The sequence below is a fragment of the Dysidea avara genome, chromosome 9, assembly GCF_963678975.1.
Source record: "Dysidea avara chromosome 9, odDysAvar1.4, whole genome shotgun sequence".
NCBI lineage: Eukaryota > Metazoa > Porifera > Demospongiae > Dictyoceratida > Dysideidae > Dysidea > Dysidea avara.
In genome coordinates, this window is record NC_089280.1 from 25,607,446 (window position 1) to 25,628,833 (window position 21,388).

At 39.3% G+C, this 21,388-nt stretch overlaps 7 protein-coding genes across 8 annotated transcripts; 3 read left to right on the forward strand and 4 right to left on the reverse strand.

Moving 5' to 3' along the window:
- Positions 1-4,736: 4,736 nt before the first annotated feature.
- Positions 4,737-6,114, forward strand: LOC136267187 (peroxiredoxin-6-like). Its single transcript, XM_066062275.1, has 5 exons — positions 4,737-4,941; positions 5,119-5,413; positions 5,469-5,542; positions 5,594-5,666; positions 5,875-6,114. Exons 1-5 carry the CDS (start codon positions 4,853-4,855, stop codon positions 5,998-6,000), a joined length of 657 nt encoding a protein of 218 aa, XP_065918347.1. The 5' UTR covers positions 4,737-4,852; the 3' UTR covers positions 6,001-6,114.
- Positions 5,879-7,394, reverse strand: LOC136267185 (uncharacterized). The gene is made up of 6 exons (XM_066062273.1): positions 7,143-7,394; positions 6,727-6,799; positions 6,645-6,673; positions 6,537-6,594; positions 6,383-6,485; positions 5,879-6,331 (listed from the first exon to the last, which is right to left on the reverse strand). Exons 1-6 carry the CDS (start codon positions 7,392-7,394, stop codon positions 6,112-6,114), a joined length of 735 nt encoding a protein of 244 aa, XP_065918345.1. The 3' UTR covers positions 5,879-6,111.
- Positions 7,395-7,476: 82 nt separating this feature from the next.
- LOC136267183 (transcriptional adapter 1-like) lies at positions 7,477-9,914 on the reverse strand. Its single transcript, XM_066062271.1, has 8 exons — positions 9,484-9,914; positions 9,339-9,393; positions 9,222-9,284; positions 9,081-9,172; positions 8,828-9,028; positions 8,116-8,273; positions 7,831-7,945; positions 7,477-7,781 (listed from the first exon to the last, which is right to left on the reverse strand). Exons 1-8 carry the CDS (start codon positions 9,583-9,585, stop codon positions 7,608-7,610), a joined length of 960 nt encoding a protein of 319 aa, XP_065918343.1. The 5' UTR covers positions 9,586-9,914; the 3' UTR covers positions 7,477-7,607.
- Positions 9,579-17,346, forward strand: LOC136267178 (axonemal dynein light chain domain-containing protein 1-like). Of its 2 annotated transcripts, none has more exons than XM_066062264.1 (29): positions 9,579-9,938; positions 10,013-10,119; positions 10,168-10,234; positions 10,277-10,371; positions 10,629-10,685; positions 10,879-10,915; positions 10,975-11,127; positions 11,276-11,370; positions 11,432-11,524; positions 11,574-11,678; positions 11,750-11,811; positions 11,859-11,917; positions 11,999-12,112; positions 12,163-12,258; positions 12,398-12,453; positions 12,500-12,581; positions 12,631-12,711; positions 14,535-14,728; positions 14,879-14,941; positions 14,992-15,099; positions 15,258-15,351; positions 15,436-15,517; positions 15,568-15,673; positions 15,791-15,881; positions 15,935-16,066; positions 16,386-16,538; positions 16,586-16,646; positions 16,903-16,984; positions 17,032-17,346. In XM_066062264.1, exons 1-29 carry the CDS (start codon positions 9,681-9,683, stop codon positions 17,249-17,251), a joined length of 3,003 nt encoding a protein of 1,000 aa, XP_065918336.1. In that variant the 5' UTR covers positions 9,579-9,680; the 3' UTR covers positions 17,252-17,346. The 2 variants fall into 2 exon arrangements, with proteins under 2 accessions (XP_065918336.1, XP_065918337.1); XM_066062265.1 differs by having other exon boundaries at positions 16,389-16,538.
- On the reverse strand, positions 17,296-18,486 carry LOC136267182 (lysophosphatidylserine lipase ABHD12-like). The gene has a single exon (XM_066062270.1). The coding sequence runs from the start codon at positions 18,447-18,449 to the stop codon at positions 17,406-17,408; it is 1,044 nt and encodes a 347-aa protein (XP_065918342.1). The 5' UTR covers positions 18,450-18,486; the 3' UTR covers positions 17,296-17,405.
- LOC136267184 (surfeit locus protein 4-like) lies at positions 18,467-19,801 on the forward strand. The gene is made up of 3 exons (XM_066062272.1): positions 18,467-18,884; positions 18,936-18,979; positions 19,242-19,801. Exons 1-3 carry the CDS (start codon positions 18,567-18,569, stop codon positions 19,693-19,695), a joined length of 816 nt encoding a protein of 271 aa, XP_065918344.1. The 5' UTR covers positions 18,467-18,566; the 3' UTR covers positions 19,696-19,801.
- On the reverse strand, positions 19,797-21,343 carry LOC136267181 (peptidyl-prolyl cis-trans isomerase sig-7-like). The gene has a single exon (XM_066062269.1). The coding sequence runs from the start codon at positions 21,259-21,261 to the stop codon at positions 19,843-19,845; it is 1,419 nt and encodes a 472-aa protein (XP_065918341.1). The 5' UTR covers positions 21,262-21,343; the 3' UTR covers positions 19,797-19,842.
- Positions 21,344-21,388: the final 45 nt, after the last annotated feature.

Here is a 21,388-nt window from a genome sequence, read left to right on the forward strand (position 1 = left end):
ACTATAATTTATATAGCTGTATAGAATTCTAAGCAACACATCATGAAACTCTCAGCAGCTATAAAGTAGTCAACTATTTTTTACAATTCACAGTAACCCTCATACAATTGTAGGTATTAAGAGCATTAATTGATAAACTCAGGATCAGGTTTTCAGCTATACATTTACAGTATTAAAATATCTGTGTCTGCAAGCATTAGAAATGGAAAACCATGAAATTGAAAAAACTCAATGCACCAACAACAGAATTCCCTCCTTACTTAATTAGATGTTAAAGTATCCTTGACTGCTCTATTAGAACATCTCACTTTTAAAAACTTTGAGAGGGGTCATGTCCCCTCTCTAGATCCTTCCCTGAGTGAAGAGTGAATACTGGGCATGCAAGTTTCATATAAATTGCTGCGCTGTATGGTATTACTCACTATATACTTTTCTATATACCAAACTAAATGGTGTGTTCAGTTCTTGCAGTAAACTATATATAGCTAAGTAATCTATAGAACTTCAAAGGAGGTATCCTGACCCTTGGAGCCTACCTCCTTCCTATATAGTATGGTCAAAAATTGTGGTTTCATGACCAACCTCTGGCTAACAAAGTTTGATGGTTTAATATTTTACTTTAGGGTATTTTAAACAAAACGAGCTCCCACGCCACTTTTTTATAAAGTCCGGGGAAAGTTTAGTAGAGCCAAAAGTCTAAAATGGCTACTAGTTGACATGCACAAAAATTAATAAAGGTTCTTTTAGACTAATTTGGGGTCAAGGAATCCATTTCTGATGTTATTTTTGTGATTGGATGTTCCTATAACCAAGAAATCTAAGTTTGGTAGCTACCGGAACAAACAACTAGCTAGCTGTTTACAGTGATTAAGCCTTGTTCTTTCAGCTCCACAGTCAGTAGTACCTTTCTTGTACAGTGCACAACCTCCTTGACAGAGTTAGCTGACTAAAACTAGCTGACTGTCAATTCTTTGCAATGAGAAGCAATTAATGGCTGATACCAAAAATTGCCAACAACATTGGTCGAATTCAAGCTGCTCAAGTGAATAGAAAGCAACTCTCTCAAAGGCATGAGGAATATACTCCAACATGTATGCTCAGAGATGGACAAGCTGTACAAGATCTAACATCATGCTTAGCATTGGTTTCCATTTGATCCAGCATCACCTGCTCTAAGAACCTTACAATTATAGCTATTCCAGCTACACCTGAGCTCATTTGAGACTTCAAGAAGGCCAAGCAAGATGGAGAGACCCAGCCGATAAAACTTTTCATGGATGAGTGCATCTATTCTAAAGAAAAATCCATCCATGATCGCATAAAATGTAATTCGCATCTCACCTTTGCAGGGATTCAAGAAAAATCTCTGAAAAGACACTACTGTCTCTACCTGAGCTCATGAAACATCGTATATCTGAAGAATACCTAACCGGCACTGTTCAATCCCAATGGTACTTTCAGAAAGACTCAAAAGAGCAGAAGTTCACATTAGAGCCCTTTGATATAAGTCCTACACAACATGATGTAGCACCTAGCATCACCTACGGGTCAAGAGTGATGGGTCTCCATACATTTGGGGTGACTACACCAACAAAATAGGGTCTGTGATCCTTGCACAGCATGTCAGTGTTACCACCATCATCTGCATCAATGATCCCATGACTATATGCTGAGTCCATCAAAGATGATGCGTGTGTTGAATTGCGTATTCACAGTCGAGGTCCTATACCCAATTTATATGAAGCCAGCTGATCTGTTTCCCATGGCCTACAAATCCAAGACAATTCTCTGCACTGCTGGCAACAAGAAACACCTCCAGGCTCTCTCATCAGCTCTCAGAACTGTCTAAGTCTATCAGTCAGGAACTAATCTACTATGTGGGTGAGGACTGTGTGAGTCAGTCAATTGGTGACACCAAAGAAAGCCTGAGTTTTAGCCAGGGTGAGGTTGATACAATTATGCTACCTGTGTATGCAGCTATAAGATCGATATCACCTGGCTATAGCAATCTCATAGTAATTGATGCAGAAGACACAGATGTGTACATTCAGGCTGCAGCCATTTCACATGACACTCCAGGTATTATAATACCTCTAAGAAGCAATTTTTTTCTGCGGAGGCATGTGTACTGAAGATTTTGCCAAATCTCTTATACCTTTGCATGTCTTGACTGGCTGTGATGCCAACAGCTGTTTTTCTGGGCACAGCAAGATATCCCTTTATGAGAAATTGTCAAAAAGTACTGAGGCCTGTAGCAAGAGTTAATAATAAGAGAGGTCTCTTATTATTAACTCTTGCCTGTAGCCTTATCTTCAAAGTGTAGAAAAGGCCTTCTGCTGAGTGATGATGTCTTGAATGACCTAAAGTCCTTTGTTATCTGCTACATCGATGGAGACACACAAAATTCCTCGTAGAAAAGACTAAAGAAAAATCTTTGATGCGTTTGTTTCCTGATGATGACAGTCTTGACAGCATATCAAATGTGCCAAATTTTTAGCCTACATTCAGTGCCACCCTGACCTGAGAAAACATCCCTCTAGGTCATGGTTGGGAATTGGTGAATGGCTGTTGCAGACCAGTGCGCCACACAAATCTGCCCACTTCCAGTACCATCAGTGCAACAGGATGGCTATGACTCTGCAAATTCAAAGCTGTATTTGAAGCTGCATTTGAATCTGATTTTGATACTGAACCTGAATCATCAAATCAGTTGGAGTCATTGGATGAACCTTGAATTAGATCTAGACTTAACACACTATTTATATGCATTACATTGCACTTATTGAGCAAAATTCTTAAAATTTTACATTAACAGAACATCCATGCAATCACAAAAATAACATCAGAAATGGATTCCTTGACCCCAAATTAGTCTAAAAAGAAGCTTTATTTGAATTTTTATCATTTTATTTTTGCGCATATCAGCTAGTAGCCATTTTGGATTTTTGGCTCTACCAAATTTTCCCTGGACTTTAAAAGGCAGCATGGGAGCTCATTTTGTTTAAAATACCCTATAGTACAATATTAAACCATCAAACTTTGTTAGCCAGAGGTTGGTCACGAAACCACAATTTTTTTTATTTTTGCTGCCAGTGCTTGCAGTAACTGACTGTTTTATTAGGATATGTTTGTTAGAGTATCTCGATGCTTACGTTGAAGCCTTTCTGAACTAAAAGTGAGCTAGGGGCTACAATGGTCTATGATTGCTTGCACATTATATCCAGGAGTCTATACAACAGCTATATTATAGCACATTTTACTGCAAACGGTTTATCATGTTTTTCTAGTGTTGCAAAAGCACTGACCGAGGCACTGCATCTGTGAAAGATAACATTATAAATTAGCATAGCCTTAATATCAGTGTTGTTGACAATCAACAGATGGTTTCCCTCTATATAGCTATAGTGATCTCAATAATAGACTACACTTGTAATGTCTAACATAGTTTCAGTGCCGGCAAAGAAGGCAGAAGCCCTGAAAAGCACTAACTCAACTAGTTGTCACCTCATGTTATAGTGTAAAACGGCAAAATATGATTTCAGATTTCATAATCTAAATAGCAATTTCAGTGATGACAAAATAAGATCTGTGATATAGCCAGTCTCCTCAATAATTTCAAGAGACAATACACAGTATGCATGTCTCAAGCGTAATGCTGCGTGAGAGAGTTGAAGTGACTGAGCAAAGGCAAGATTTTTTTTTTCTGTGGAATCATTACCTTTGACACTATAGCTAGCCAATAATTGTAACTTACCTTCGCATTTTTATGTCGTTATAGCTTTAATATTTTGTAGTATATAGCTATCTAAGTAAGGCAAGGCACTAGTGACCTTCAATTTTTCCCTTTTAATCTAAATGTAGCTATATGTGTTAATTGATTGATCTGTATAATAAATTTAGTGTGGTGGTGCCAGTGGCTGGCGCCGCCAGTCTTAAGTTTTGTAATGTAAACTTATAGCTTACCAACGTTAGATCGGTGGAATCTCGTCACAGTTACACACACATGCAGTACTTGTATGTGTATACGTAGCCGCAGACCAGCGCTAGTCTCGTGCCCAGACCACTTTTTTCTTTTGTGTGTGTGGGCGGGGGGGGGGAGATCCCCCGCCCCCACACAAAAGAAAATAGTGGTTTCCGCCCCCACACAAAAGAAAAGTGGTCTGGGCACGAGACTAGACCAGCGCTCGAGAAGGGGTTATTGCATAAAGCGACCTTGTGGCCTATGGCCCTATGGCTTTATGGCCTTAGATCTTGATGATCATGAGAACATTAGTAGAGTGTGACCTCGAGTGTGACACAGCTACTATGCATTATTGTTGCCTCGCATAGGCTTGTGTTAGACTCCATGCCAGCATAGGCTTGTGTTAGATTCCATGCCAGCATAGAACCATAAGGGAGATCGATACTCTCTAATACAACAGTCACCTACATGTTTTTATAATAAATACTCAATAGAGCATTCGCAAATTAAGCGTGACATACAGACCATGTGATATTTCTAATAATATGGTTGGCCCAGCCTGCTTGTTTCATGGATCATTTGGTAGCTAGCTACAGAGCGTATATGGTATGTACATTGTGGAGCTTTTCTGAGGTTCAGTATAAGGTAGTCCACAGATTATATCATAGATATTAGAAGTCCTCCGTCCGGGATAGGAAACGACCGTATTTTAATATCTATGAACCCCTCGAGAACACGTGATCTACACACTGCAATTGAACACGTGATCTACACACTACTATTGAACACGTGATCGGTTGACCTTTTCTTTCGGAAATCAGTCAGTCATCTACTCGGTCTTCACCTCGATCTTCACCTCGGTCTTCACTGTGCACAGTTATCGTAGCTACAATGGGTATCAACTTGGGAGAAGTGTTTCCTAACTTGGAATGCGATACTACTGTGGGACACATTAAGTTGCACGATTATTGGGGCGACGGGTGAGTTTTAAGGACCTTTTACACGAGGCGCCTCCCATCGCTTGGCTTGCGACAGTTAAACATATTGCAACCCATCAATATTGACAGCTGCTTTTGCAGAAGTCGATGTGTGCATTGTAGCCTTGTGTATGTGTATTATTGTATTTAATATAATTAGCTACTACAAGTATTCCACAGGTGGGGTATTCTATTCTCACATCCAGCTGATTTCACTCCAGTCTGCACCACCGAGCTGGGAACAGTAGCTTCACTCATCCCGGAATTCACTAAGCGTAATGTGAAATGTATTGCCCTGTCTTGTGACCCAGTAGAATCCCACAATAACTGGATCAAGGACATCCAGGCCTACAGCAACATCAAAAGTTTTGGCTACCCAATAATTTCTGATCCCAACAGAGACTATGCAATCAAACTGGGCATGCTGGACCCTGCCGAGAAAGACAAGGCTGGCCTACCACTGACTGCTAGAGCTGTACGTGAACGTGTGGACTTTTTTTATTGTAACCTTTTGGTTGTATATGTTACAGGTGTTTATTGTGGGACCAGATAAGAAGTTGAAGCTGTCCTTACTGTACCCTGCTACCACTGGCCGCAACTTTAAGTGAGCATTTTTCTCCATCATAAATACTTGTTTGTTTAAATAACCATTTAGTGAAGTTTTGAGGGTGATTGACTCTCTTCAACTAACTGCTTACAAGAAGGTTGCCACACCTGCAGACTGGAAGGTATAGATATAAAAACTATGTTATATGATTAGGGCTTGGACCCTATCACCTATGAATGAGTTATAAGGTAGAGCTTTGTCCTAACCTTGTTAGGTTAGAGGTGAACTGATTATATAATGATAATGTAGACTTTTATGGGCATATTGTGACTTCCTGTGACACACCTTGTATTCTGTGGTTACTGGTGGTTTTTATATTGTTACAATAGAGTGGAGGAGACTGTATGGTTTTGCCAACTGTTAGCAAGGAGGATGCTGCCAAGCTGTTCCCTAAGCACGTTGTAAAGGATGTTCCCTCTGGAAAAGAATACATAAGGATCACACCACAGCCTTGAAAGGGACTGGAGTCAAGTTAAAAATTCCGATCTTTAACTGTGTAGGTATAGTAGTTGACTAGGCATGTAGTAATCTTTGATTTTATGAATTCAAAAAAAAATGTTTTCAGTTTATAGTGTTGGTTCAAGATGCCAGTCAGGATGAACAATAAAGTGTGATGGAGGAGGTACTCCTGTTCTGACATAGATGGCACCTTTGTTGCTAACTGGCTGCAAATTCTGATGATGTAGAATAAGCCCGTTAAGTAGCTGTGGAGACACATGGGATGAAACACTTGGTGGTCTCTTTCGTGCCCGTTCCTTGCTGTCTGGATAATGTCCTTCATAGTAGCTGCAAGATATAGAGTGGTCATTTGTGACTCTTAAAGTCAGAACTCACCACCTTTCAATGGTCTTCTTTAAGTTATTGTATTGGTCTTTACAAGGGTGAGCTACTATTTTGGGTTTTGGCTGAGGAGTTAGTGAGACTGAAGTAACACAAGGATCTGCATAGTTGAAAAAGCAACTTGCTGCCATCTTTTAGATTATAAACCTACCGACAGTCCGCGACAGCCATATTCGCTTTCTTTGTGGATCATGAAGTGGAGAAGTTGTCTAGAAAAGATGACGCATGAAAACTGCATACCCAAGTATCAGTTTCTTACCCTGGCTCTTCTTACATGTGAAGTTAAGGCTGTAATGTGATAGGTACAGATTGTATTATGTGAGGGAACGTATAGTACTTACCTCTGGGTACTATTGGAGGAAGGTGTTGACTTCTTTCATTATCCTTTAGTACTCTCCATTCTAGGAACTGAGCCTACAGGTTAATATTATACACAGTTAGGTAAATATTGTACTTCAATGTGAAACAGAAACAAAAATAATAGGTGTGCCTGGCCACAGTGAATTCCGATTGCATAACAATACCTAATGCTTGCTATCACCTGCAACATTATATTATCAGCAAGATTGATACTACATACAAGCAACATTATATGTACAAGGCAACAATTTAAATTACAATAAACAACTAAATAAAGTTCAGTTAATTAGACACCAGATGTTCAATTATTTTTGAAGTTACACCAATGAACCTTTTTTATATTTAGATCATATACAGTTGAGGTTTTGTTCATAGGTCTTTACTATTACAAACTTACTCCAATTGTGCTCATGTCTTTTGGCTTATTTTCTTCACCCAATACAAGTGACCATTGTGGTTCTGTACTACTGCTACTATAAGAAGCAATACTATAGCTGTCTTCATCTAGTCTGTTACTGGCAAGACAGTTGTTCCTCAGAATGGGGAAGATTCGGTTGTCAGACCGCTCATTTCCATGGTACATCTTCACATGTGCTTTGTAGTTACCGGGCAGGGAGAGAGCTGAATCACAGACCACGTTTCTGTACATGATGGACCCAAACTACACAGCAAGCTAGAACACAGTTATAACTAGATGTACTACTTGTAGAGTGAGATTTTGTCACTTCATCTGTGAAAAACAGTTGTCAAGTGATAATTTTTAGATAGTTTGACACATTAACAACTTTTAGCCCACACGCCAACTTCATGTACAGCAATGAAAAAAAATGTTCATTAAAAAAATTAAATTAAAAAAAAACTGCTATGTTGTGACAGAAGGTTTATTTTTCAAGTGTTTTTCTTTGTACTTGCATTCCCATTGGCTCACTGCAGTCATGTGATCCAAGTCTTGATGACTAGGGTGCCACATGGTACACAGAATTGTCTCCATTGCTGTAGCGTAGACTGTGTGTGACGGAATAACTTGCTGATTAAACTGGTAAAGAAAGACATGAATACATGTTAATAAGAGAAAGGTTACTAACCTGTAAAGTGTTACGTAGTTCAAATAGGTCAATTGGACGATCAGTAGTTATATCATTATTGACGGCTGCTGAAAATGCAACATCTGTCTCACTCAGAACAGCACTACTGTGTAGTCTGTAGGAGAAATGAACTGTAACACACTTCACAAAAATTGTAGAGAATAAAGTTATGTGTATTGGTTAAATGCCACAGCTACAATTAGCCTAACGTCAAAAATTGGTGCAGATATATTCAAGGGTGGCTACTATTCGAGGGCAGCGTACGTTTATAATAGTTCAAGGAACCTGTTTGGTGTTTCTGTGTGGCTGCTGCCTCCAGCACTGACTGAAACAAACTTGCTAGGTACAGCTCCGTGACCGAATGCATGTTTGAATCCTTTAACCCCTGTTTTGTAAGTCTTCCTTCTTTCAATAACAGCTGTAATGACATTCTTTAGCAGAAACTGCAAAACATGGTAAATGGAATTAAACAATGAACCATGCACATAAAAAAAGGTGTAGAAACACACATACCACACAAACACACACACACACAGTGTTAGGGCAAGTTACTTGGTCAATGTACACATTACTCTTTACTTCTGCAGTAATATAAGTTACAGCTACTTATTAAAAAGTACTTAATGCGTTACTCATATCCAACTAGCCAGCTACAGTAAAGTACCCTTCATGCTATAAACTGGGCTGACCTTTAGCTCAACTCTATAATGGCTAGACTGGGCTCGTAACGCATTCCTAACTTATAATATAACTATGAGCTCAGTAATATTGCTTTGTTGTGTAGTAATATTACTTTTAAAACTAGTAATGGCTTCTTCAAAAGTATAACCACTACACTATGAATATAGTAGAGCTAAAATGAATAGTTGTTATAGAGCTAAAATTTCATTGCTATTTTCATTGCTATTTTCATTGCTATTTTCATTGCTATTTGCTTAGAAGCCCAATGCATTATTCTTAACACTACAAGCACACACACACACACACACACACAAACCTCCACTGCAGTTGCCATTAACAACACAGTTTCTTCAGGAACAGTCTCTAGTCCTAACTCCCAACAGTTGATCAACATTCTAACATGTAATATGGGAACACTGGGTATCACATGATCCTTTGAACACAACACTAAACACTGATCCATTATTGGCTGTGCCTTAGCCACTCCATCAAATGGATTAGCACGAGAAAACTCTCGCTACAAAATTAAACACAAATTACACACACACACAAGCTATACTTGTACTCACAGGTGAAACCAGAGAGGAATCATATTTTCTCTTCTTAGCCTTAGGCTTCCCTGATAGTGTGAACTGAGTACTACTAACTGAATTGCGTCCACCTGGGAATAACAGTAAATATATTAAGTCTAAGAGTCGTTGCCCACTGACCTTGATATAGTCCAGTTTGACACTTGATCAGAATAGCAAACATGAAGTTATTGTGAAGGCATACTAAAAACATCAATTGTACATCATTTTGTTACAAAATCAACACTTTAATTATACCATTTCCACTGCCTAAGAGAATCTTTGCTTTCGCGTCAAAATCTTCTTTTGTAATCTGTAAAAGTAGTATGTTTATTGTTCTGCACTTACAAAATGTAAACAATGCGCATTAATTGGAATAAGTAAGATCACACGAAAAGCATACCTTTTTCCTGTACCAGTTCTTTATCAGTTCCCAGTAACGTGACGCTTTGTCACCTAACGCTTCAGCGATGCTTTTCTTAGCTTCCTGCACGTCTAACGCCATTTTCTATGTTGTCATAGCGATAGTAACTAGGGACGCGTCTAAGGAAAGAAATCTAATGTAGTGTTTAAACCTCTCTGTTATAACTGCAGATCACAATGTCTTCTGCTACCGATAGCATCGTGCCTGTAGCAGGAACAGTTAAAGCTGCAGGTAGCGGCTGTCTGCTGCCATTCATTGAGGGGACAAAGAAAGATGCGACAGCTACTACGAAAGGAGTACCAAACGATTTTATCCCTTCTGATTTGTTACTAAGTTTGAAGAGATTTACTGGTAGTGATCTGTCTACACCTCCAAAGGGGGCTACTGCCTTACCACCTTCAAGAAAGAACCCAACTCTACCTCCAACTAACACAGTGAGCCTAGCACATTCTCATAATAGTGGTGGATGTACAGGGCTACATGGTCACTAGTTACTGTTTCTTTGTAGTCTCCTATGCCTGTCAGACGTCCCGCTAACATGTGGAACTTTCCTAACCGACGGAGAAAGTTTAAACACCTCACGGGTAACACACCGTGTATTTGTGGTGCTGGAAAGTATGTCTAATTACTATGCTACTTGTAGAATTACACTTTCACTTTCAGGGATATTTCTTTTTTATACGACATCCAAGGTGAAGAGGACGATGATGTAGCCTCAAAGGATGATAATGTATGTAGGGTTAGAGGGTGTAATTATGTGGTCTTGTTGTAGTCTACACTAGCACAATCCATACCAGCTTCACTCATTCCTGAAGAATACCACATTGTTAAACATCCCGGTGTAATAGGACTTGAATTCCATGATGAGTAAGTTGTAAACCACGTGTTCTTTAAATTCTGAAGCAAACACACTTTATAGCAAGTGGAACTGTTATTTAAGGGCATATGTGATCAATTGTTTTTTGGTATTCTAATAGAAATTTCAATTACTCTAATAAAACAACCTTTTGTGATCCAGTCAGGTGTTTGGTTAATAACTTATATAATTAGGTTCCACTATAAATTAAGTACCCCCATATAACAAGTTGTTAAGCATACTGTGATGTCTCTGATGGTGTTTACAGCTCCTACTCATCAAGACCAGCGGATCATGATCATCACATGACTGTGTTCCCATCCATGTAAGTACTCTATTAGAGCAGCCAGTGATATACTGGAGTGCTTGTAAATGAACTAATTATATACATTGGGACCTGTTAATATGGACGCATGAAAATAGGACATTTAACATAGTCCAGACACTAAGGTCCTAAGGTGTCCCTAGAATCAGCAGCACTCTGGTTACTTTGCTGTATTATAAACTTTATTTGTTAGGAAGCCTTCAGGCCGACATGAAGTAGTAGCATTAAAGGTGAGAGCAGCTAAGCTGTCATAGACTACTCACTACTAACACTATTGCCCCACACACAGCACACCATGGATGCCATGTTGGAGAAGGCTGGTATAGGGAAGATGGCGTCAGATGAGGAACTCAGTGGACCCACCAGTATGCATAACTTGTTACAACTGGTACAAAAGGAACAAGATATCTATAATATCATATTTCATGAGCTCATCAGACAAGTACGTGTTGTAATTCACCTATACATCCATGCATGATAGCTCTCTTTTATACCGTAGTGTTTAGTGTGTGTGCGTGCGTGTGTGTGTGTGTGTAGTGTATAGTATATGCAACTATACATGCACATATAATACATTGTTATTCCCACAGGTTAGTGTGCATTGTGTTGAAAGAGGTGGGCTATTGTCAGAACTAAGGACAAGATACAGTAATCTGTTAGACCGGATACCACGCCAAGTGAAGGAGTAAGTAACACATCCACATCTCACCACATACACACACCAACTAACATATATAACCATGTAGTCTCCACAATGAAGTCACTGCACAGCGAGCACTGGACAGGCGACTCACTAGTGAATTGAAAAAATTTAAGACCACAATTACTTCTTTAACTCGGTATGTCTTAAGTGATCTAGTAGTCTTCATTGTAATTGTGGGCGTACAGGGAGTTAGCTGATGTGAAGGAGCATGACATGGCCATCACAGAAATGGCAGACACTGCCCAAGAAGAGTTAGCCACTGCTTTAGCTGACTCTCAGAGGAGTTCACGGTAAGGTTTAGTTAGCTAGCTTGTGTAACAACTTCTGTCACTTTGTGTCACTGAATGTGTCACTACTACAGTACCCTAACTGAGTACCATGAACTGTATGAGCTCCAAAGGAAGAGACTAGAGTCACAAGTTGGTAAGTGAAGGCATGGTGTTAGCCCTAAATATAAATTGTGTGTACAGCCACTCTGAACCAGGAGAGGAATGTATGGCAACAAACTGCATATGATCTGGCATACAGGGTAAGTAAACTGAGCATAATATTTTATCTATTACAGACATTACACAAACTATGCTATGCTATATTCTACACAACACTGCAGGTAGCAGAAGAACACAACTTACACAGTGTCAGGAAACTACAGTTGTACGAGAAGTCGTGGGTAAAGTTATCCACACACTTTTCACTAGTACTGAGCAGCAAGGAAACTCATCAGGTACCACCCTCACTACACTCCACAATCACTTGTATATCCACCTACTACAGTTAAATGAGCTACAGTACAGTGTAATGTTATGGAGAGATGACATCATAAAATTTTCTACTGAACTTGTGGACTTAGAGAGTACAATACGAAACAAGGTAAGATGAAAATCAGCACATAATGTAGTGGTAATTATAATGTGTATGTGTATATGTGCATGTTGCATGTGAGTGTATGTGTTCATGTGTGCGTGCGTGCGCACGTGTGTGTGTGTACATACCATAAAATGTATTACAGCTGATGATCATAAGGCAAAAACTACAAGGCTGGATAGCAGAATTTGAAACTATGATGTAAGTCTATACTTGTATAATTAATTGTCACGACAGTTCTATACAGGGATGAAGAGACAGGTATCTTTACTGCACCAGATGATAAAGTGGTCTTCCAATTGTGGAAAGACATACAGGGGTTTCAAGAGGTATTTAGTAATTACAAAATATAGTACTATATCCCTTGGTAATTCATAGACATTTAGCAAGGAAGGTGAGCATTTTGCTGGAGAAGTATTACTAAGCAAACAGGAGACAATTAAGTCATTAGCTGAACTGGTAAGCTATGAAACTCAGATGGTACACAATTATGCAACTTTTTTTTGTATCTGCATAAAAGTGATTGTTTTATTAGAGTACTTCAAAGGAAACACTGTATGGCTGTTGCTGAGGCAACAAATGGGACCAAAAGTGGTTTAGTAACAAAGTGGTCTTATTATTAATGAGTTATTGAAGTATGTCTTATTTGACCTTAGCAATTTATTTTTTATTATTTATTTATCAAGACACACAGTAGTGTGTCGTGACACACAGTAGTGTGTCGTGCGGCCCAAGAAGCCAGCGCACCACACCTTGGGTATATTGACAGGTAGAAAAAATCATGATTTTCACACATGTAGCTCTGTGATCCCTTAACCAATTGGAACCAATTTTGCTGTACACTTAATTTGAAGGAAATTGTCCCAGCCATTTCCGAGATGCAAACGGCCAAAGTTTCGGCTTTTTTTTCTTTTTGCATACTTTGCAAAATCCAACATAAAACACAAATGCGTACACCAACACGAAGATACAATGCATAAACAACAGTGTGTAACAATCACATGATCAAGTTTGTTAATAAAAAATGTTTAGCTGCCACACCTACTAGGCAAACAACTTATAATTATCGTAAAGTAACTTTTCATTGGTTTACAGGAATTCATAATAAAAAAATGCTGCGGACACCAATTACGTGTGTAACAAATGCTTAATAAAAAATACTCTAATAGTACAGTCACCCTATTAGTACATTCAGTAAGTAGCAAGTCTTCCTGTAGAGAGATCAGTGGGCTCTACAGGGTGACTTGTTTCTTGCTCCTAATCGATCTCTCTACACAGTAGCTTAACTCTCTACTGGGTAATTTGTTTGTAGCTGAACTCTCTACAGAATGACTTGTTTGTAGCTGAACTCTCTACAGAATGACTTGTTTGTAGCTGAACTCTCATTGTTGATTGTATGTAGTGAGCTCAGCTACATTTCAAGTCACCATGTAGAAAGTTCAGAAACAAGTTTCCCTGTAGAGAGTCCAGCTACAATAAAAGTCAACCTGTAGGAAGTTCAACTAAAACAAGTCATCTTGTAGAGAGAAACAAGTCACCCTGTAGAGAGTTCAGCAGCAAACAAGTTACCTTATAGAGTGTTCATCAGCTACAAAAAAAAAGTCAACCTGTAGAGAGTTCAGCTAGAAACAAGTTACCCTGTAGAGATCAGCTAGAAACAAGTCACCCTGTAGAGAGTTCAGCTGCAAAAATAACCTTGTAGAGTGGTAGAGACTTCAGTTCTGTTACCAGTCACCCTGTAGGGAGTTCAGCTACAAAAAGTCATCCTTTAGAGAGTTCAGCCACAAACAAAGAGAGTTCAGCTACAGTTCAGTTATGTAACAAGTTACCTTATTACCCATATGATAGTCATTTTATTTACGAATATGTAATTAGGTACAAAGGTATGCACATAAATACATAGAAAATTCTTTGTCTTGTTCAACAAATTACTGTATAGTACAGAAAAAAATGCAAAGCACCTTATGGCAAGCGATATATCTAATCCAAAACAGCCAAGCTGTATATAAAACAAGGGTGCAGCCTTATTCACCTGAATGGTCATTATAATTTTTGCCATTAACTTACCATCGCAGCCATTTCTTGGCCTCCACTTTGATTTTTCGCAACTTTTTTTAAGGGGGGGAGGTGCACCTTTCTTTTACAACTTGGCTGTTTAGTTTAGATAAATATTTACTTGTTACAGTGCAATGTTTTGACATAGTTACTAAATACATAAAGAGGTGACCACTAGTTTCACTGTACCCGTCTACATACTGTTACTTTAAAGTATATATATACAGGTTGAACGGTGGACAGATACAGCAATCAAGATGTTCTCAAGACATCGGATTGATTCGAATGCGGAGGAGTTTGAAATGATGCAAAATGTCAATGCAAATATTGATGAGCTGCTGGCTGAGTATGGCGTCAGGGTGAGCGGTGAGAATGGCATCGCGACCAGCTTCCTGCACCTCTTGACTCCCATGGAGACTTGGTATGGGTTGATTTGTCTGGATCTTATTGTTAATCTAAGCATGTCATCTTTTGATCTGTTGATTGCTCCTTTTATGTTATGATCTCATGTTGATTAGCACAAACATCCATTGATTTGTCTTGATTGCTGCTCCTTGATCTAACACTGTAGGGATACAAAACTGAATGCAGTGTTAAACAGTGGTAAAACACTACCGAATTCAGACTGGCTCAAGTATGTATGATGGTCTTTGTTTACACTGTGATGTATTTGGTGCTTTACAGGCTGCATGTTCTGATGGAGGAGTGGCTGGATAAGGTGGAAGACACAATTGGCTTGATCGGCAAGCCCACTCCCAGTAGCATGAGCATTTCCAGTATCACCAGCACTGCGTATGTTACAATGGAACCCCAAAAAATTTTGTAGACACCTTTTGTTCCTCATTTATTAAACATGTCAAGACAGCTCACTCATAAGTACATATTTAAGATGGCCTCAAAAATGATGGGGTACCAGTGTAGTATATAGAGTGATTGTGTGTATGGTGTAGTTTACCTGTGGAACAACTGACAAAAGATGTTGACAAGTGGAAGAACACACTGACAAACAGCATAGACTCTCAGAATGCTAAGATTGCAGAACAAGTGTGTAACGCTATCAGTTTGTACATGTAATTTAGTATTTAGCGTGCATTACATTGTAAGGATTATTACAAATTACGGTCCTAGGTTTTACAGACACACATGTCACTGGTGCAGTGGATGTCCAATGTACTACTGAGGCTAAGTCATGCCAAACACGTTGATCAAGGTGCGGCCTCTATGTACCGTGTAACACACTGTGATGATGTTTCACTACAGGAGTAGAGGAGGATGGTGAAGAGGATAAAATGAAGCTGTCTGATTATGTAACTGAGTGTGATGCCCTCACTAGCTCAATGGAAAAGTTTACCAAGCATCTCATCAGGTGATCAAGCTGTATTGCTCTTTACACCTGCCATTGTGTGCGTGTGCATGCAGATAAAGACTAGTGTGTGTTTGTGTGTACACATCAATACACTTGACTGTCTCCTATTCTCTGCAGTTGTTGTGAAGATGTAGTACCACCAACTGAAGATACAAGTGAGGAAGAGTCCACTACAGGTGAACCACAGAATGAGCTCAAAAGAATGATGGTACTAGCAACATTAGATAATTCAATAACACTGATATCTGTGTGTATTATTAGAGTGAATGTGAACAATGGATTAAGATGGCCAAGCTGTTACTACAAGAACTGGGTGCAGTCGACATCAATGTGAACAAGCAAGCTTCACCCACTACTGCAGCTAGTAAACAAGACTCTGGCAGTGCTGCTGGGGTAATTAACAGTATATATGTACAACACACACACACATACACACACAAATGGTTTGCAAGGGATCATCTGAACATTTCAAACAGTACACCCTGAAATTAACGACCTTGGAATCGGAATTTCCACCAAGGTGCCTGATTTTAGAGGTTCAATTGTACAATTTTCAGTGCCTTCTTGTTTATTTCTTTAAAACTCGAAGGACAATGAACGAATCCAGACATTTACTTTGTCCTTGTCATAGTTTTCTATAAAATTCATGGAGAGTCCTTAATAAGACATTCCATTGTACTAGTACCACATGTCACACTTGTTCACCTTTTAGCAGCAGAAGGATGATGACAATGCCACGACCACAAACAATGAGACAACAGAACAAAAGCCACCTGACGATTCGAGCAGCACTCGAGACAATGTACAAGTCTTGGGAGAAGATGAGAATGTACGAGCAAAGCCAATGGAAGAAATGATAACCAAGGTGATGCCTCCATTTTCTTTCTTTCTTACCATTTAGAATACACACAGACGTCAAGTGATATTGCAGCTGTGGCGTCTACAGCTAAACTAGAATTAGTAGAGGAAAATGGTAAGTCAGTTAACTGTACCCATTGCCTCCACAGAGTAACTTATTGTTAACTGACAAACATCAGAGCAAAATACAGAAGAAAAATTCACGGGCTTAAACATTCATTGCCTTGTGATGAGGTGAATTGTATTATATACAAAGATTTTGGTCCCTTGGTCCTAACATGTCTTGATGTTTCAATCTACTTTTGCACAAGTGATGTAACCCTATAAGTACTTTGTGTTGTCTTTCATCTCAAATGTCTACCTTTTCACAGAAATTCCAGCACACAGCCCTGTATTACAAGTGGATGCTGAGAAATTAGTTATGCAAGTTGATCAACTAGAAGCAACCGTCAAGTTAGTTTGATTTAATTTAAGAACTAATGATCCTTCCTTGCCTATAGACAACAAGAAAAGAGGGTACATGATGCTGAAGAACAAGCTAAGGAGTCGAAACAGCAACTCATGCTAGCTACAGATCGCATTAGTGAACTAGAAAATGAACTAGCCGAACTGAAAAGGTCGGCCGAGAAAGATGGTAGATCTAGCACTTCAGGTAAAACAAAAAAATCTGCTGTCCGAAGAACCACAAAACAAAATGAATCACCTCTGAAAAAAAGATGACAGTCTTATCATCATTTGTAAATTCATTACCGACATCAATGCCATTGAAATTTTATTTCTGATAGACCAATATTTATTAATAATCAGAACTATTACACTACTCCAACAAATAAATAAATAAATAAACACACGCACACAGAGAAAATAACCCACTTTAACTATTGTCAATAAAACTTGTTAGAGCATCTGGGAGAAGTGGAGAGAGGTAGTTTGTTCTATGCTGCTGAGGTCCACAGTCTAAAAACAATACGTCGCCATCTTCAGGTTTACGATTCTTTACTGCATGTTCGTACAATTTTTTGCCAAGCTCAAAAGGAATTATGATGTCTTGAGTACCATGGATGATCAGAATTTTACATGATACTCCAGAAATCTTATCAATTGTGGAAAATTTTTCCTTAAGGTGGGATATGCATGTGTACTGTAGGTATGAAACGATAGGCCAATAAGGTGCTGAAATAATGTGATTAACAGCAGCATCTTCCATTTTGGTGAATGGTGCATCCAGAATTAAGCCAGACGGTGGGTGGGGCTCACTGCAGGTATCCTGTAGCAAATGTGTAGCAGCAGCTGAGCCAAGGGAATGTCCCCACACAAACACTTTTGCATTAGGAGCATGTTTTCTGATCCATTTCCACACCAAATACCCATCTTCCTTCATTCCTAGCTCAGTAGCTGACCCATCCGAGTCCCCATAACCTCGATAGTCAAAGGTAACACAATGATACCCTCTCTTAACCAACATATTGTACATTCCAATACGATGCCTCATCGCTCTGGTACCTGTGTTCCCATGCATGTACAAAATGATAGGCCCACCATCGGATAGCATCTCCATATACTGCCTATCACTGATCGTGTCCATTTGGTGGTATTTATTGGATGCAATTTGCCATACACCAACACGCTCACCATGTTTGTGGTGGAGATAAAACGACCTTGTGGCATTTAGGCCTAGTTCTTGAGGAGTTGACAGATTAGTGAACAAAGGAATATCAATAAAGTTCACGTATATTAGTGCACTCTGTAATGGTCGTATGAATCTTATCGCAAATGGTATCGAAAAGTAACTGATCACCAGAAAAATCAACAGTTTTGATTTCCATCCAAATTTTCTTCTCATTGGCGAAGGTTTGTCTTGATCAGCTGATTCAGTGGCGTCACTAAGAGTACTTTTCTGCTGTTGTCTGTTTCTCATCGTCACACCTTCAAAACACCACGTGCTACCGTTCACGTGAGCATATTCTATTGTGTTCGGCGAAGAAAACATTTGTTGTGTTGTGTAAAACACGATCGTGTGCAACTTGGTGTAATCATGGCATCAGGTTACGAGAGGGCTGTCGGTCAAGCCGAGGATGTTGCAGACACTATTCTAAGACATTCCAAAGTTTATCTGCCGCATATAGCACGTCTCTGTCTAGTTGCGACCTTCATCGAAGATGGAATAAGGATGTGGTTTCAATGGGGCGAGCAAGCTGATTATATTAACATCACTTGGGGCTGCGGGGCCTTCCTTGCACACTTGTTCGTGGTTATCAATCTGGTTGGCCAATTGGGGGCGTGCGTTACTATCTTACTGAGAAAATTTGTACCACCTTCAGTTGGAGTTCTGTTTGGCATAATCCTGCTGCAGGTACAATTGTATACTAGTGATAGTGCATATGTCATGTTGTTTTATTTGTAGACTTTCGTGTACACAGTACTCTGGGATATGAGGTTCTTTTTGAGGTAATGGACTAACACGTGTATTGTATTTCAAGTTGGTATTTTGTCTCCATGTAAATAATGTTGTGGTAATATTTTATAATGTTTGCACCAACCCAAAATTGAAAGACCATTGTTACAACAATTGTTTATATTAACTTGTTGCGCTAAGGAAACAGTTGTCTACCACAAGAATTGCATTTTGAAATGAATTTACTTGATTTTCTGTCTAATTAGTCCCTTCATTTAACTTTTGTTAACATGTTGTGTAATTTTCTTGCTGTAGGAACCTCGCCCTTAGTGGAGGATTATTGTTATTATTTGCTGAAGCCACTGGCGAAGTGAAGACGATGTTTGCTGGGCTACCGTCCACAGGAATCAATACAACACAGAACTACATTCAGCTAGCTGGTCGTCTTTTGGTCATTTTCATGTTCTTGACCTTGTTCAATTTTGAGTTGTCATTTTTGCAATTACTGGAGCTCGTAATTGGTTCCGTGCTAATGGTTGGCGTAGCTGTGGGTTACCGTACCAAATTGTCTGCACTACTCCTTGTAGTTTGGTTGGCTGTTTTGAATTTCCTGATCAACGATTGGTGGAATGTGCCCACTAACCGTATCATGAGGGATTTCTTGAAGTATGATTTCTTCCAAACTCTTTCAGTTATCGGAGGACTGTTATTTGTTGTCGCACTCGGCCCTGGAGGTGTCAGTTGGGATGAACACAAGAAGAAATGGTAGACTCAATTAGATTGTATTGTAACATTAGGAACTAGATTATTACAACTTACTATTTGTGGAATTGTACATCTCATTACATTAGTCAATGGAAAGTTGCAACATTCAAGTTAGTATTATTACTAGTACAAGGTATAAGTATTATAAATATCAATGGTGTTGATGCTTTTTGTGTGTAGTATGATGCTGTCTGTGTGAACTAGTGTGGTGTGATTTCTTGATATGGTCACTGTCTCTATCATGTCGTCTTTGCTGTTCCCTCTCATCTCTGTAACGATGTCTGTCATGATCTTTGTTGTAGTCTCTGTGTTGTCTGTTGTAATCTTTGTCTGAATCTCTGTGATGGTGTCGGTCTCTTTCGTGTCTACCTCTGTGGTGGTTTCTGTCATGATCTCTGTCACTGTTATGTTCTTTGTCATGACGCTTGTCTGGTTGATTGTTGTTTCTGGACTTGTGATCTGTTTTTGATTTCTTACTACTTTTGATTTTTGTTGAGATGTCATTGTCATCATCAAACACCAGTTCATAGCCATCATCTCTCTTCTTACGTGGAACAACAACTACATCGTCTTCTGCTTGTGGCAGAGCACGTTTCCTAGCTCCACGCACTTTGGCTAGGGATTGACTGAAATCTACATGGATCCTGCGATCATCGATCAACACATTGTCCATCTTGAAGAAAGCACTGATGCAATCCTCTTCACGTTCAAACTCAATGAAAGCATATTGTAGTGAGTCATTAGTCTTCTGGTCCTTGATAACTTCACAGCTAACAATGGAGCCAAACCTGGAGAAAATGATTTCCAAGTCTTCTGCAGTTGTTACTGGATTTAATTTACAAACAAACAAAACATTTTCCGGTGGTCTACCATCTGCGTCAGGTATATCTCCAACCATCTCCAGAATTTGTGCATTTGATTTGCTGTCCCTACTCTCAATAATTTCTCTCACTTCTTCATGGGTTTTTCCCTCAAAGGGATTCACATCTTCATCGTATCCAATCCGATCACTGTCTGTGACTGCTGGTGGCTCAGGAGATTTATCAGGCACCTCTAGTCCCTTAGGATCGTCCAAAGGGTCGTCTAAAATGATTGTGTGGAGAATTCTTATATCTTTGTAAGGTCTGCCTTGTTTATCACAGTAAGCATCATTGATTTTCATCACAATGTCCATCCCTTCTGCTACCTCACCAAACACTGTGTTGTTTCCGTTAAGGTAGTCTAAATCATCTGAACAGGTTATGTAGAATTGTGAGCCATGTACCCCTGTGGTTCCACCCGCCATTGAAATTAACCCGCGTTTCGTGTGTTTGATCTTTGGCACCAATTCTGGTTGCATGAATCTCTTTTCTTCTCCTTCCAGAACACCGTGGATGGACTCCCCGCCATTTCCAGTGCCGCTCGGGTCTCCAGTTTGAACGATGAAGTTTCGTTGTACGTCGTGAAATAAGCAAAAGTTGTAGTACTTGATCTTACATAATTTGAGAAAATTCAGCGAGCAGTTTGGTCTCTCGTCTACATACAAATCGACAACAATGTCTCCAACGCTAGTTTCCAGTAACACGGACATGTTGAGTTCTCAATTCACTAGGACGTTTGTGCACGAAAACATTAGAAGAAAACTTTCTAATAGAACGTACGTGTGTACAGTTTTTTTTTGATTGTCAGATTGCTAAAAGAGGATTGGGTCAGTAATT